This window comes from Neodiprion lecontei, chromosome 1 (genome assembly GCF_021901455.1).
Source record: "Neodiprion lecontei isolate iyNeoLeco1 chromosome 1, iyNeoLeco1.1, whole genome shotgun sequence".
Taxonomy (NCBI): Eukaryota; Metazoa; Arthropoda; class Insecta; order Hymenoptera; family Diprionidae; genus Neodiprion; species Neodiprion lecontei.
The window spans coordinates 5,427,678-5,441,613 of NC_060260.1; the positions used below are offsets into that span (position 1 = coordinate 5,427,678).

At 43.1% G+C, this 13,936-nt stretch overlaps 1 protein-coding gene across 1 annotated transcript in view; it reads left to right on the forward strand.

Annotated features, from left to right (window-relative positions):
- The first annotated feature begins 1,877 nt into the window (after positions 1–1,877).
- The window catches only part of LOC107223748, a 190,324-nt gene continuing 178,265 nt past the window's right edge, over positions 1,878–13,936 (forward strand). Inside the window, exons 1-3 of the mRNA XM_046745327.1 lie at positions 1,878–4,828; positions 4,871–6,183; positions 12,464–12,514. Coding sequence (XP_046601283.1) covers positions 2,866–4,828; positions 4,871–6,183; positions 12,464–12,514 — 3,327 coding nt within the window. The 5' untranslated portion in view covers positions 1,878–2,865. The remainder of the gene's footprint in view (positions 4,829–4,870; positions 6,184–12,463; positions 12,515–13,936) is intronic.

The window sequence follows — 13,936 nt, forward strand, 5'->3', positions numbered from 1 at the left end:
ACCGCTGCTGAATCATTTTCTGATTGCGTGCATGAATCTTGCAATATTTAATATCACTTTTTAATATCGCACGATAACCGACCACTATTGCTACACCAGAGAGCTTTATACTCCTGCAGTCTTTTACCTACACATGCACCTCTCTTTGGAACATAAAATCTCGTGGAAATTATAATGTAGGTACTCCGAGTGGAACGAGTCTATAATGCACCTTGAAACGAAAAAGGCAAACAAAGAAAAGAAACAGGAATATGACGATATTGAAATATTGTAAAAATTTAACCTCACACTTACCACTAAAGCCTGTTACACCTCTCACTTGAATTTCCGTACAACATGCAATGATGTTTACAGTTCCGTTCGAATAGGTAATTAATCTCACTTGAGGTATTTTCTATTGGGTTCTTTTTCCCTCGTAACTTTTATTTCTCTCTTGAATCTTTTTTATTTTATTGTTACTGCCTTACGCGCTCTCGGTAGTTTAGTCGAATTTCAAAGCCGTAACGGGAAACGTCTTAACGAACTCTAACGGAACGGTGGTACACGGCAATTGAACTACAAGGTAGAAGTTCGGCTGACTATTTGCCTCGTAAAGGAAACCCTGACCTAATCCGAATGTTCTACGTTGTACTGTGTTATCCACATTGCGATGTCCAATACCGACATACCTACTTTCGTTCCTTTTGTTATTGCGAATAATACGTTCGACTTCACCTCGGTATAAAAGCGAGTGCTGCGGGGATATCAGCCGTAAGATATTCCCCGTCGAAGAGGCGGAAAACTGGGGTGGAGGATGGACGCGTCGTGTTTCAACCCCAAGTTTCTTAAACACATTTCTAGCATTCCGCGGATGGCTACATACACATACTTATACACGCACATCACTTCTACCGGTTGGTAAAAAAATTCTCGGCCTTAACATTGCAGCCAGTTTGCAACTACGACATGTATTTACACGTTTGTACCTAAGTCGTAATTAAATTCCATTTTCGCGTGAACGTTGCCTGAATTCTGGTCAAAGCGTCTACAGTCGGCACTGAGTCCGGTAGAGGGAGAGAAAAAGAAGCGAATTTTACTTCTCGAGTTTGCGTGGGAGCCGAGCTTTACCGTGAAAAGTAGAAAATGGCCGACTTTCATCTCGCACCCTTCCGCGTTTGTTCATCTGATTTGATATGCGATTGATGGGCGGGTATCTGCAGTTTTGAAGAGAGTAAAGTGGCACGTTGGTACGTATCGACGTCCCGCTTTATTTGTCTCTCGGCAAGCCAGAGGTGCACGCGTGTTTCTCTATGGAACACCATTTTCCTATCGATTATTTGATAACCTACTGCTACTACTGTTTATAGTTCGCTTCGTATTCTGGTTGGTTGGTTGGTTGGTTGGTTGGTTGGTTGGTTGGTACGACGTTTCCTATATGTATGACAAAGCAATTTCGCTGCCCGTACATGTACACGAAGTATACGTATGGTATTGGTTCCTCGTTTCTGCAGCGTCGAGTACACGCCTTTTTCTTTTTACCAATTCTATTTCATTCTTATCAATGTCTATTTTTTCCTCCTCACTCCGTTCCTGCTCTTATTTTTCGCTTAAATCTCATTCGTTCGACAGGCTGCGGTGCAGCTGTCGTACGTACGAAAATGATTTATCGCTGATTTTTCAGCCACGCTCGTATCTTTGAATCAACGACGGTATACGAAATTTATTGTGAATACAGGTTGAATATGTGCGGGATATCGCGTTATGAGCTGGGTTTAAATAATTTTTGACTCCAACGATATTGAATTCGTTTTTTTTTTTTTTTTTTTTATCTGTTCTTCAAAATTCTGTCGCGATCATTCAACGGAGGATGTGCATTACGCGTTTGTAAAAATTTTCAGGTTGATCGATGTGACTGACGAAATTGACGGAGAAGAAACGAATATCAAAAAATTATTATGTTACTTAAGTGTTTAATTATATAAATTGCTCAATGTGTAATTAATTGTAAAACGAATCGGTGCAATCAAATCAAAGACGTAATAGTCGTTTGAACGAATCTACGATATAAAGACATACATTTTTTGAAAATTTATACAACAGTTTATTTTCAACGCCAGCGAATTTTGAAGGATAAAAATAGGAATGTGTAACTATGACTATTAAAGTTGTGATAATTTTTATAATCACCCTCTGTAATCAAACGTGATTGTGGAATGTTCTACCTCCTCGATGTCAGCTGATAAATCTTCAATGCGGCGGTGGTTTAAATATTCTATTAAACTACCGAAATTCTAAACCACAATTAATATTTGATTAAATTACGGTCAGCTTTTCCGGTGATATAATCTCTGCGCAAGTTTTTTGGAGTACATTTTACTCACTAATTTCTTAATGTGGTGATAAACGTGCAGTCGCAGCGCGCTTCTTGCAATGTGACTTTGTGCAACAATTGTTAGTATTAAAAAATAAATAAATAATTGCATCAACGAATTAGGCTAGACGTTTGTATTCGAGTAAAATCGACGATCCAGTCTTGAATAAAACGCAACCAAAACGTCGAATGAATATCTATATACACATACATTTACGACGGAATATAAAACTTCGAGATCATTTCACATGCGAGAAATTATACCTGCTGTCATCGCCCTCGAATCGGGGAAATTGAAGATAAAGAAAGGTACATGCATTATTGCGAGGTGTGGAAAGAGCTTGATCGATCACCGGGACAGGGTTGAACCGATAGCGGAGAATAAATAGAGGACCGGAAGTCATTCCCCATGCTTGTGAGAAACTTTGTCGCAAGTGTGAAGTAAGGTATTCACGGTGTGCGGATTGGGGCGAATCCTCGGCTACATCGGCGGCAGGCCGTCGGTGGGGGCCAACATGTCGCAGTCCGGTTCAAACGGTTCGAACGGTTTGAACGTTGGCAACGATTCGTCGCACCGCACTGGGACCGGTTCCCTGCAGGGACAAACCCTCGGAGCTAGTCAGAATGGCAAGTCGGTGAAAGAACATCACCACCAGTCGGACCAGCAGCCGAAGAAGAGCAACGACGCGGTGGATCTCTCGAACGGCTTCGAAAATCGCACCATGGAGTACGAAAGATACGCGCAGGAACGAGCCCAGGAAAGAACCGTGAACCAGATAAGTCACGCCGGCATGACTTACCAGAATCAGGTGCAAACCCAGAGCGGCGTTCAGTACAACACTTCCGGTGACGGTGTGCAGACCATGCAGCCAGTCCAGTTTCCTCAAACGGGAAGGATCACCGGCGGTCAACTCGACGACCGCCATCCGGTGCCCGGACAAATACCGACCCAGTACGGCCAGGACAAGATCCAGTCCATGCAGGAGAGAGTCCAGTACGTGTCTCAGGCCGGGACTCAGATAGTTCCGGTGCAGGTACAGCCGCAGTTCACCGGCCAGGAATACCCCGGCGATCAGGGACAGTTCTCGCAGATAAGGTCGCAGTTCGAGGTCAGGTCGCAGGCCTATCCGGGGCAGGGTCAGTACTCGGAGAGGGCGGGTTACGTGACCAGGGACATCGCGTACCGGGATCAGTCGGTATACAGCCAGCCGAATTCCGTCCCGATCTTCGGAGGGCAGGGACAGTACGTAACCGTTCAACCGCAGTCGTCACAGTCGGCGAGCCCGCAGCCGGCGTATTATTCCGGCGTTGTGATACCGTCGCAAACATTCGCCCAGATCAGCTCGCAGCAGCAGTACCCTTACGGTCAATATACCCAGACAGTGATGAACCCCGGAACCGTGCCGTACGCTGCTCATCCGGGAAACATCGTTATCGGGCACCCTCAGCAGTTCGGACAGCAGTCGCCGAACCCTCAAGGGTTCTCCCAGGACTCGGGACAGTACCAAAATCAGCCGATTATTCAGCCCATTGCTCAGAACATCGCTCAGGGGATGCAGATCGTCGTGACCGCCGAGCGGCCCACTCGCGGTCCTAAACCGACGGTTCCGCCTCGGGGGAACTCGAAAATCACCCACGATTCTAGCGGACATCGGAAATCCGCAAGCGTCGACGTTTCGTCGATACAGAAGCCGGGGAATCAGGCCCAACACTTGCAAGGTGTTCACAAGTACGACGGGAATGCTGGAAACCTTCAGGACATTCATCGCGGTGAGATCGCCGGTGTTACCGGGGCTCAGAGTCTCCCCGAAAATCCGGAAAGAAGGTACTTGGCTCCGATTAATCAGAATCCTAGGACCAGACAGGACGGACTTTACATCGATACTAATGGCGATAAAATCGGCATAGCTTCGGAGGCGGCTGCTTCTGAGTCAGCGCTTTACGTCTCGCGGCCGGAACACCGGAAGTCTGCATCCGTTGACGTGACGACGAGCTTTCAGAAGAGAAACGACACCATTACCTTCACGTTCCCGGGTGATAACCAGGAGATTTTAGTACCTGGACGGAAAATGTCTAATTCGGAGCTGAAGAGGCACGAGGGTGGTAACGCTTTTTCCGGCGTCGGTATTGGGCCGTCGTTCGACCCCTCGTCACGTCAGGAAAATCGCAAAAGCGTTATCGGCGTTGAGCGAAAACCAGATTGGGGGTGCGCGCTTAGCCCCGGTCAGAGATCGATATCTCACGAGAATCGACGCTCGGATTACTTCGAGGAGCACAGGCGGTCGCCGTTAACTCTCGACCAGAAGAGGATGGACGAAGTGAGGAAGTCCCCGATGCCGTTCGTCCCGATACGAGACCTCTCGGTGGACCGGGCCGGCCAGAAGTCACCGTCCTTCGTTAACCAAGCTTTCGAGAAAACAAGACAAGAGCTCGCCGTTTGGGCCGAGCAAAGGCAGCGGCAGGAACTCGAGAAAGGAGGTGGCGGTGGAGGCGGAGGAGGAGGAGGAGGAGGAGGAGGAGTCGGTGCCCCGATCCAACCGCAAATGTTCTCCACTAGTCCTAGGTCGAGGAATCAATCCGAAGAACGGAAGGACCCGAGGATCGTGCACCAGGTCGAAGAGAGACGGGAGCTCAGGATGTCACAGTCGGCATTTCAGCCGATACCGAACATCAGTCAGAACACGATAATGGAACAGCGACGTCACCTGCGTCACGTGAGCGCCGATCTTACCAAACACATGGAGCTTTCACGGAAGGACTTTGACGAACAGCCCACCGCCTCTTCCATGGCCAGCCTCGGCGCTATTGTGCCTGGAATTGGGTCGCAGAGAACGAGTCCCAGTCTGTGCCAACAGTATCCGGCCATCAGCGAGGCCAAAATTGATGCCAAATGCGCCTTGACTATCGCCACGGACTTTGGGGACGGGTCTGTCAAGTCGATGGAGCAGGTTGATCACATTATTCACAGCCATAGAAAGAGCCACAATCTCGGCTCGACTTTGTTGACTCACAGTAAAAGTCAGACCGAAAGTCTTCAGGCGCAAAACGAGGCTCAGAACGACGGGTCTGGATCCCAGTTTCAGCAGCACATACAGATGCAGAATCAGCAGAGTCTCGATCAGATATCCGAGAAGTTGTCGCAGTTTGAGAGACAGCAGAGCGATTTGCAGACGAAACTTCAGTGTCTGCAGAATCAGAGTCAAATTTTAGACAAGGTCTCGCAGTTCCAGCACCAGCAGAGCGATCTCCAGGCAAAAATGCAGAGTCTGCAAAGCCAGGCTCAGCCTGTCGACAAGCTTAATCAAATTCAAACCGGGCATCAATATCACGGCAACAACAACGAGTCGCAGGCGGCAAACAAGTCGCAGTCAGGGAATCTTCAGACCTCCGAACAATTTAGCGAGAAGTTATCGCAGCTCCACAGACAGCAGAGTGAAATTCAAACCCATCAAAACAACCTGCATAATCAGCTTCAGCAAACTCTTCACCAAGGCTTTCTACCCGGTGGTTATAAAAGCACTTTTCAGAGCCAAAACCAAATGGCGGAGAAACTCTCACCCCGTTTGCAACAACACGACGACTCGGATCCAAACCCAATTCAAATTCCGAGCATGTCCCAGATGCCCTTACCCAATTTATCCCAGTTCGATAGAACCGAAGTTGGCCGGAGTTCGTTACAGTACAGATTCACCCAGTGTGACGCGATTGACGTCGGTTCCAGTGCAGCGAGCTTTGCCATTGGTAGTAGCGCCAGTTTTACCGGTACACTCAAGAAAGTTCCACCGGAGAAACCACCCCGGACGTCGTTGATCGTCCAATCGCCAGAGGCAGAGGTAATTCACTCGTTCGTTACTTCGATTCTCCTTTATCTCTTGTTTGTCCCGTTTCCCCCCCTCTTTACGTTCTAGAATAGAAATATCGTTTTTGCATGATAACCTAGCAGAGAAACTGCATGCTTGAATTATGTAATGTACATAATAATGTGAAATGCAACCCCGGCTCGGTGTGTATAATAATCCTTCCGTTGCATTCGCGAATGTAAACTCGAGAACTGTTTTGCAGGATAATTTGAATTGAAATTGAATGAACATGCTTTGTGAATTTCATTTACCGTGTTACCTGTAACGCGAAACGGTTACGCCCTCCGGGTGTAAAATCGATTTATTCCGCGTGGGAAAATACTAAATGTCTGTGTAGGGAGGCATAGATGAGGGGGGTGTTCGTTTGGTTTCTCTTTTTAAACCGGCGATGTACAGAGGATGCCTGGTTTTAATTAGGGGAAGTAGGCAAACGGCAGTGCCGAAGTGTTTTCTTTTATATTTAGCGCCGGCGAATGTGTGGCACAGGTGTAAACGTTAGAACCATTCTGCTTTCAATTATAGTAATTTCTTTCCCAAATTCGATTCCATCGCACGCCTGATTCGTGTTACATGTATATCAGGGTGCTCCTCATTTGGGATATTGACGAATTTTTTCCACCCTACCCCCTAAAGCAACTTCAAATCATTCAAAAACATGTTCCTAATTTTTTTAGAATTTTTACCTCAACTCAAAGATGGTCCGCATTGTGATCGAGATTTTTTATAAAAATAACATGGGACAAACTTTTTTTCTCAGTATATATTTTATTGTAGAAGGAATAAGGTTCCAAAAAACCTGTGACTCCGAGGTTTCATGGGCATTTGCTATTATCTGAAAAAAAATTCACATCATCATACCAGCCACTCTGGACGAGTCGCACACCCTCGAGATTTGACTTTTTTTTTATTTAGAGGAAGTGCAATTCTTCTAGATTGCATGGTATGATGGTGTGTATTTTTTTCAGATAATAGCACTGATGTCCACTAAAACCTCGCTGTTACAAATTTTTTAAAACATTATTACCGTTCTTACATTACATTATTATTGTGACATTTTTCTTTGAATTGTTAGTTGGTAAGTATGTTACTATCTTCGCAACGTAATTCTTCAAACCTGATACCTCTGTTTTACTTATCACGATTCAACAACGGATGCTGGATTTTTATCTTGAAAATTCAGAATCTAATGTTTTCAGACGAATCAGGACATGCGACGCATATATATGAAATGTAAATTGTTCACGCTTCGACAGGACTTGCGATTAACGTTTTAAAAACCGCTGCAAAATGAAGCGAATTGACGCGTTGATTGAATCGTTGAAATCAATTAACCAGTTTCAAACAATGCTTGCGAGCTGTTCGCTGGGCGTGAATAGGTAAGCGGATTTTTTATTTTGTAATACCGTTGTAACACCGGAAGTGTTCGACCGCGGAATTTTGACCTGCAGCGATATGTATGCGTAGGCACGCAGGCGAAGCACGAAGTGCGTAGGTACAACAATCGACCGAAAATGATCTAAGCCCTTATTCGAAAGGGAGGGCGAACCTTTGGCGAGCTACCGAATCGCTCCGCGCTGGCATAACAAGGTTTAGATTAGTGAGTGTGCTGCAGAGAATCGATTGTATATACTCAGGTGGAGTGGCTTGACGTTAGTTGTAGTCGGTTAATTAAGAGAAGTTAATTAAGAGCAGGGCATGACCGACCGTCTGCGTCCAGTAAATTAGATCTCTATGTTTTTCCAACGAATGTCGACGAAATGCGAAATAATTAACCTCAGGTCTCACACCGTATAATTATTTATTACCTGCTTCTTCCGTGTTCGACCTTGAAACTGGTTTCCAGGTCTCGTTCGGTCGGGATCAAGCCAAACAATCACCTCTGCGATACAACTCGCACTCAAACAAATCAGTCGAGCCATTTATCGGTTCAAATAACTACGCTAACCATCACAGAGGAATCTGATTCGTTTCATTTTTCCGCTCATTTCTACGGTCGAAGTTAGTGACGTTATCGTAACGAAACGGTGGGGAACAATCATTATTTTCTTCATTTTACAATGATTTTCAACGAACTGAGATTTCGAAATACGAGAACGTGTTTTGTTTCGTTACGGTTTACAGAACTTGAGACAATTCCGATATCGCGAAAAAGCGCTTTTTCCTCAGCATGAATCGTTGCGATAACCTTACGAACTTCGATAAGGTAATTGTTACGCCAATTTCCACTCCCTTCCTCCCTCGTTCGAATTGTTGGCCGTTAGGCACCGGGTTTCGAGATTCCCGGCTCCGAGAGTCCTTCGCCAAAGTCTAATTTCTATCGGTCGTGATTTAGTTTCCTTCTATTTCCGCGGGGTTTCGATTTATCGTCGATCCTGCGGCGGAGCCGCGTACATATATATATTATACAGACATACAGGATGCCAGGGTTTGTTCGAATTGAATTAATAAGAACGGTCGCCCTTGCCGATCCCTGAAAGGAATCGGTACACAAGCTGACACTGCCGATATAACCACGGATAAGAAGATCCTGGCAAATTCGCGTCTGCTGCTCCAGACGTTTTATACCGCCTACACATAACGTATGTATACTTATACTCTACGAGAGGTTCTACTCGGTGCGCGTGAACGGAATTCAAATTGCTCTTTATTACACCGTTGCGTCAGACTGGCTGAAAAAAGTCGCTCGTATGGTTTTTTCCCCGGTTTTTTTTTTCGCCATATCTTTATTGGCTGAAAATTTTTCCTCAAGCTCTACAATCGTTGAGGGATGAGAAGCGCGTGATTTTTCATCTCGTAACGTTTAAATAACAATTGAGTATAATATAAAGAGACGGACAAGAAAAATACACGAAGCAAACTTTACAGATCTATCGAAGAGAAGATTAATTCATTCATTTACGCTCGACCGCTCGTAGATATAATATTATAAGTTTCCGTGGTATATCTTTGAAGTGTCATCGTCAATTTGTAATTAATTTGTTACTTGATCAGGGTTTTTCGTCGTGCACTTTACGTAACTGTCTTGGAAAACGTTGAGAGTGGACTTTCGCCTTTGCGGGTTGTATACCCATGCTAACTGCTAATCCCCTCAACGTTCTACGATCATTGTTTATTTTCAATAGGATACATCGTCACAATCTATGAAAAAATAAATTTCTGCAGCACACAATGAAACCCGTATTAAACAGTGCATTTGGCTATAACAATGAATATGTGTAACAACAAAAAGTTGAACGTTTTAGTAATTATAGCATGACAAATTGTAGGCTGCGGTCCGGTTTTTGAATAAAATTTTTTTTTTATTTATTCTTATGCTTTTTTCATCCGATTCAATTTTTTATTACAGTTCTCAATTATTTCTTGCTCCACCGATTGTGTCGCTACAGTGATCTACTATCGTGAACGCAACAGAAAATCGAATATATCAACTAATTTATTAGTATACGTGTACATGGCCTGCAGTCGGGTTCTCCCGAATCTCTTTCTGGTCTCACTTGTGCCGCAGTCGAAACGCTAATTTGACTCGTCGCCTCCTCTCAAACTCCAAACAACGCTTCAGGTTCGCGAATTATTATCATTCGCTCTTTCAGTCAGTGAGCGCAGAGCATTTACCTCAGTGGCACCTGCGTAATACAATTTTATTACGTCCAACGTACGAAATATACTAATTTTTAATCAAATAGTATCAGCGTCCGTCATACGACTCGTCTTGTTATTTCCGTGATCGTATCATATTCACGTTCCTTTTATGTTGCATCGAAATATTGTCCTCGAATAAAGTAAGTTTACCAGTTATTAACCTTTTTTGATTGTATCAGATCAATCCCTGCTTCTAAAGTTACCAAACAATAAATATTCAGCGTCTAACCTCCAGCAATTGGTTTTAGTCACTGAGAAATTCACAATTTATGCCGTCAATTCATAATTTTCAAAAATAAAACTTGTGTACTCATTCATTCGGGTATCAGAGAAACAGAGCGCCTTGTGTACTCGACCGTCCTTCACCTTCTTCGTCTTCAAGTTCACGTACGCCGAGCCGATCGGTGTTTACAATTTGCCAAGATCGGTGCTCACAATCAGTAGCGTCGAGACTTTCGTTCGATCAGGTTCGTGCGGCCGGTTTATATTCGCGTATTACGTTTGTGCGCGATTCTCGTCATGTTTCGTAGCGAATATCTGACCCGGTGTATCGATTACGTTAATCAATTATTGGTGTATCTGTTTATCGAGAGAATTCTCTACGAGTTGTTCGTCAACGGTTTGTTTGTCCGAAGAAGATGATCATTACGACCGCGAACGTGATTCACACTCTCTCCGATTCTCTTTTATCCAAAGTGACTGCAGCGATATTTTTTTCAGGTAAATCCATAATTTTCAATACACACAAACAGGAACGTCTTACAATTATGAAATAAAAGCATCACATTTTTGTTAGAGAAACTGAAAAATTGTTCCTCTTTACGGTATCTCCTTTACTTCTCTTGCATACTTTTCGCATCGAGGATTCTTTTACGGAATGTAACAAATGCACGAGAAGTATGCATGGGAAACAATTTATCGAATATATATGTATACGGATAATGGAAGAGCGATTTTTGATCATCTCGCCGGCCTCTTTGAGTGGCGGAGGTACATCATCGGTAAATACTACGTACCTTTTTTCTTTTATCGCCATGGGTACAATGAATATTCATGCGACACACTAGAAGCTTGCCCTTTCGTTTGCTTGCTCGCTCTTTCTTCGGCGTCCATATTGTATACATATATATATAATATATACACACACTTACCTTCACTCTACACGCCGGTATACATTTGCCCTGAAACAAAGGGGATGGATATAAAGATATTTATTATTTAACGATGTCGCCGATGAATAATTAAACGCGGGTATACTCTTCAGGCGGATTCTTAATATTTAAAGCGATTATTATACAGTGTATAGTGGAGTTTTAGCTTTTATCGCTTTTACAAGTATACGTAGCACATGTTATACACATATGCTATAAATATTTCCTACATGGTGCAATTCCCGTAAAATACAAGTTCGCGGAAAAGACGGGAACTGATTGAATCCGCGTTAATGAAATGTATGAATAAATTCATCATACAAACTGTCATTTGGCATTTTAATTTCACAGAGTTAAAGTATGACGAAAAAAAAAAACAGAAATTCACGCCGACTAATTTATTATCCAGATGTTTTTCCCTCCACACTGATATTTATTCAAATAATAACGCGCGTGTTTTCGTATTTTGTTTTTCTCTTTCTTTGAACTGGAATAAAAAAAAAAAAAATTAAGAAATGATGACACTAGGTCACAAGGTTCGATAGCCTGAATATTATCGTATTGAATATTGAACTTCGATTGTGAAAACTGCGGTGAAAAATAATTTGGCAGATTTTGCAATAATCTAGGTATATAACACGGTCGTTGTTACATACAACGAAAGTTTTTTAAACATACTTTTGATGGTATATTTTTTCATCGACTCGTGTACTTTGTTTCTTCATCTGCCGAGCGAGTTATTTTACTTTTTTTTTTTTTTTTTCTTATTCTTTGGTTTTTTATATTATTTTTTCGTCAATACCGCGGATGTATATCGATGTCGTTTGCTGGACGCCGCGTCAGTTGCTCAAGTATCTTTCTTATTCGGAGTAAGATATTCGCGAGTTACTGTTGCTGGGTATTTTACCTTCTGTTATTATACCAACAACGTTGTAACATTGGCGAACCATTGCAGCCGCCGTTCCTCGTCTTGAAAATCACACAATAAAGAGACGCAGTTCCGTCTGTGAAATGCTGGTAGGTGATTCTTGAAGTTGTTCTTGAAGATCTCGTGTCTGTAAAGAATGCGGGAAAGTTTTCAAAGGGAGTATCGAAGCCTTGCCACCCTTGACTATCTCGGCGGGATTGCAGCAAATCAGAGCGTTGGACGAGCGGCGTTGTGGTCAGTTCAACTCTCGTAATTGGACTAATTAGAGACGTAATTATTCGGAATTAATCGAGATAAACCGCTTAATTATCATTCTGTTTGTACGTAGTTTGTCTCCCTTCTGGAAACCTTGGATTGATTCTAATGCAACTGCTGCTGGTCCTCCACATTCCGAAACCGCAACGTTGGTTTCACGGAAATTTCCCGATCGCAACTGACATTGAATTTTCACTAGAAATTGTTTTATCGACATCCAGTTTGACCTGGACTTTGGAGATGTTTAATAATTCGTTTTTCTTTCCTTTTGTCGTTACAGAGTAACAGGAGTCAGCCAGCCATCGGACTCAAGCAGACGCCAAAGGCGAGGGTAAGCATTTTCAATTTGTCTATTCTCACCTTTTACATTCGCTTATATTTTATTCGTATGCATAATTTGTGAAAAAATTGTTAAAAAAAGAAATATCGTCACGCCCGCAGTTGGCACGAATTCTTCTCGTACATGTAACACATGTACAAACTTATTTACTTTGATAAAACTCAACTTGTCTCGTTAACATCGAGACTCGAAATTTCTCCCTAAACCGTAAATACCGAAGTCCGCGACGATACGAGACGTGCAGTTGACACTTCAACACACTCTGCAGCGTCTTGTTCTTGAAAATTGATGAATTTGAGGTAAACCGCGTTATCCTACGCGCTTCCTGTAAAGCCTGGGCGAGGCGCGTGGTATTTCACTTTGACAACCGATCGAAAGGGGTTTGCGGGGGAAAATGGATGGTCGTAGAACCCTCGTCAGAGCAGCGTCGCATCAACTATCTGATTAACTATAAATTTCAATCCGAATAAACGACGCGTATGTACGTACCTGCGTAATTACATGTCGCGCGTAAATACGTATACAGCGTGTATACAGAAGTCTCTATACGTACACGGTACCCACGGCATAATTGTGGGATGCATAATTTGATGCGGCGAACTGGTAGCCGAGGTTACGTGGGACTAGACTACTAGAGGATTCGTCAGCACCGAGTGAACTTGACCATGTTGAAGTTGGTAACGTTAACGTAACGAAACATGATGGAATAAATTGTTGTACAATTTTAGAACGGCTTTCCAGGTGTTGGCTTTTCAAAATATTAACATGTTTTTTTTTTTGTTACGATTTACTAACTGAATTTCAGACAATCCTAAGGCTGCAAAGTAACCATTTTCGTGAACGTGAATCGCTGGTTTTTTTTTCCAAGTAAATGAAAACACTTATAGGAATTTCAGTTTCAGGGTTTTATTATTCATTGTTTATTAACATTGTTTGTTAACTATAAATAATCAAGCCTTCGAACTAAAATAGCTTAAAGTGTTTTCATAAAAAAAAAAAAAAAAAAAAAAAAAAAAAAAAAAAAAAAAAAAAAAAAAAAAAAAAAAAAAAACCTAGAAATAGGTACGATTTTAGCCCCCCCCCCCCCCCCCCTTAAAGTCACGTTACCAACTTCAACCTGATGCGAAGTTGTCCAGTTGTCGGCAGTATGTGCGTGACTTGTAGCAGCTATTCTCCTTCACTTGCAATATACATGCGTGATGCGTCCATCGGACGCGTGCTTGCAATACAAGGATGGACGCGGGTGCGGTTATAAACTAACCTGTTTCCATGCCTGTGTAATTACACACGTGTAGGTATACAACATGCGCGTACCGACAAGAACTTGTTATACGTTACACCTGCAGCTGCGGTTATACTACGCAAGGTACACGTTCGAACAAGTTTACGTCAGCTGTACTCGCGTCCGTAAAC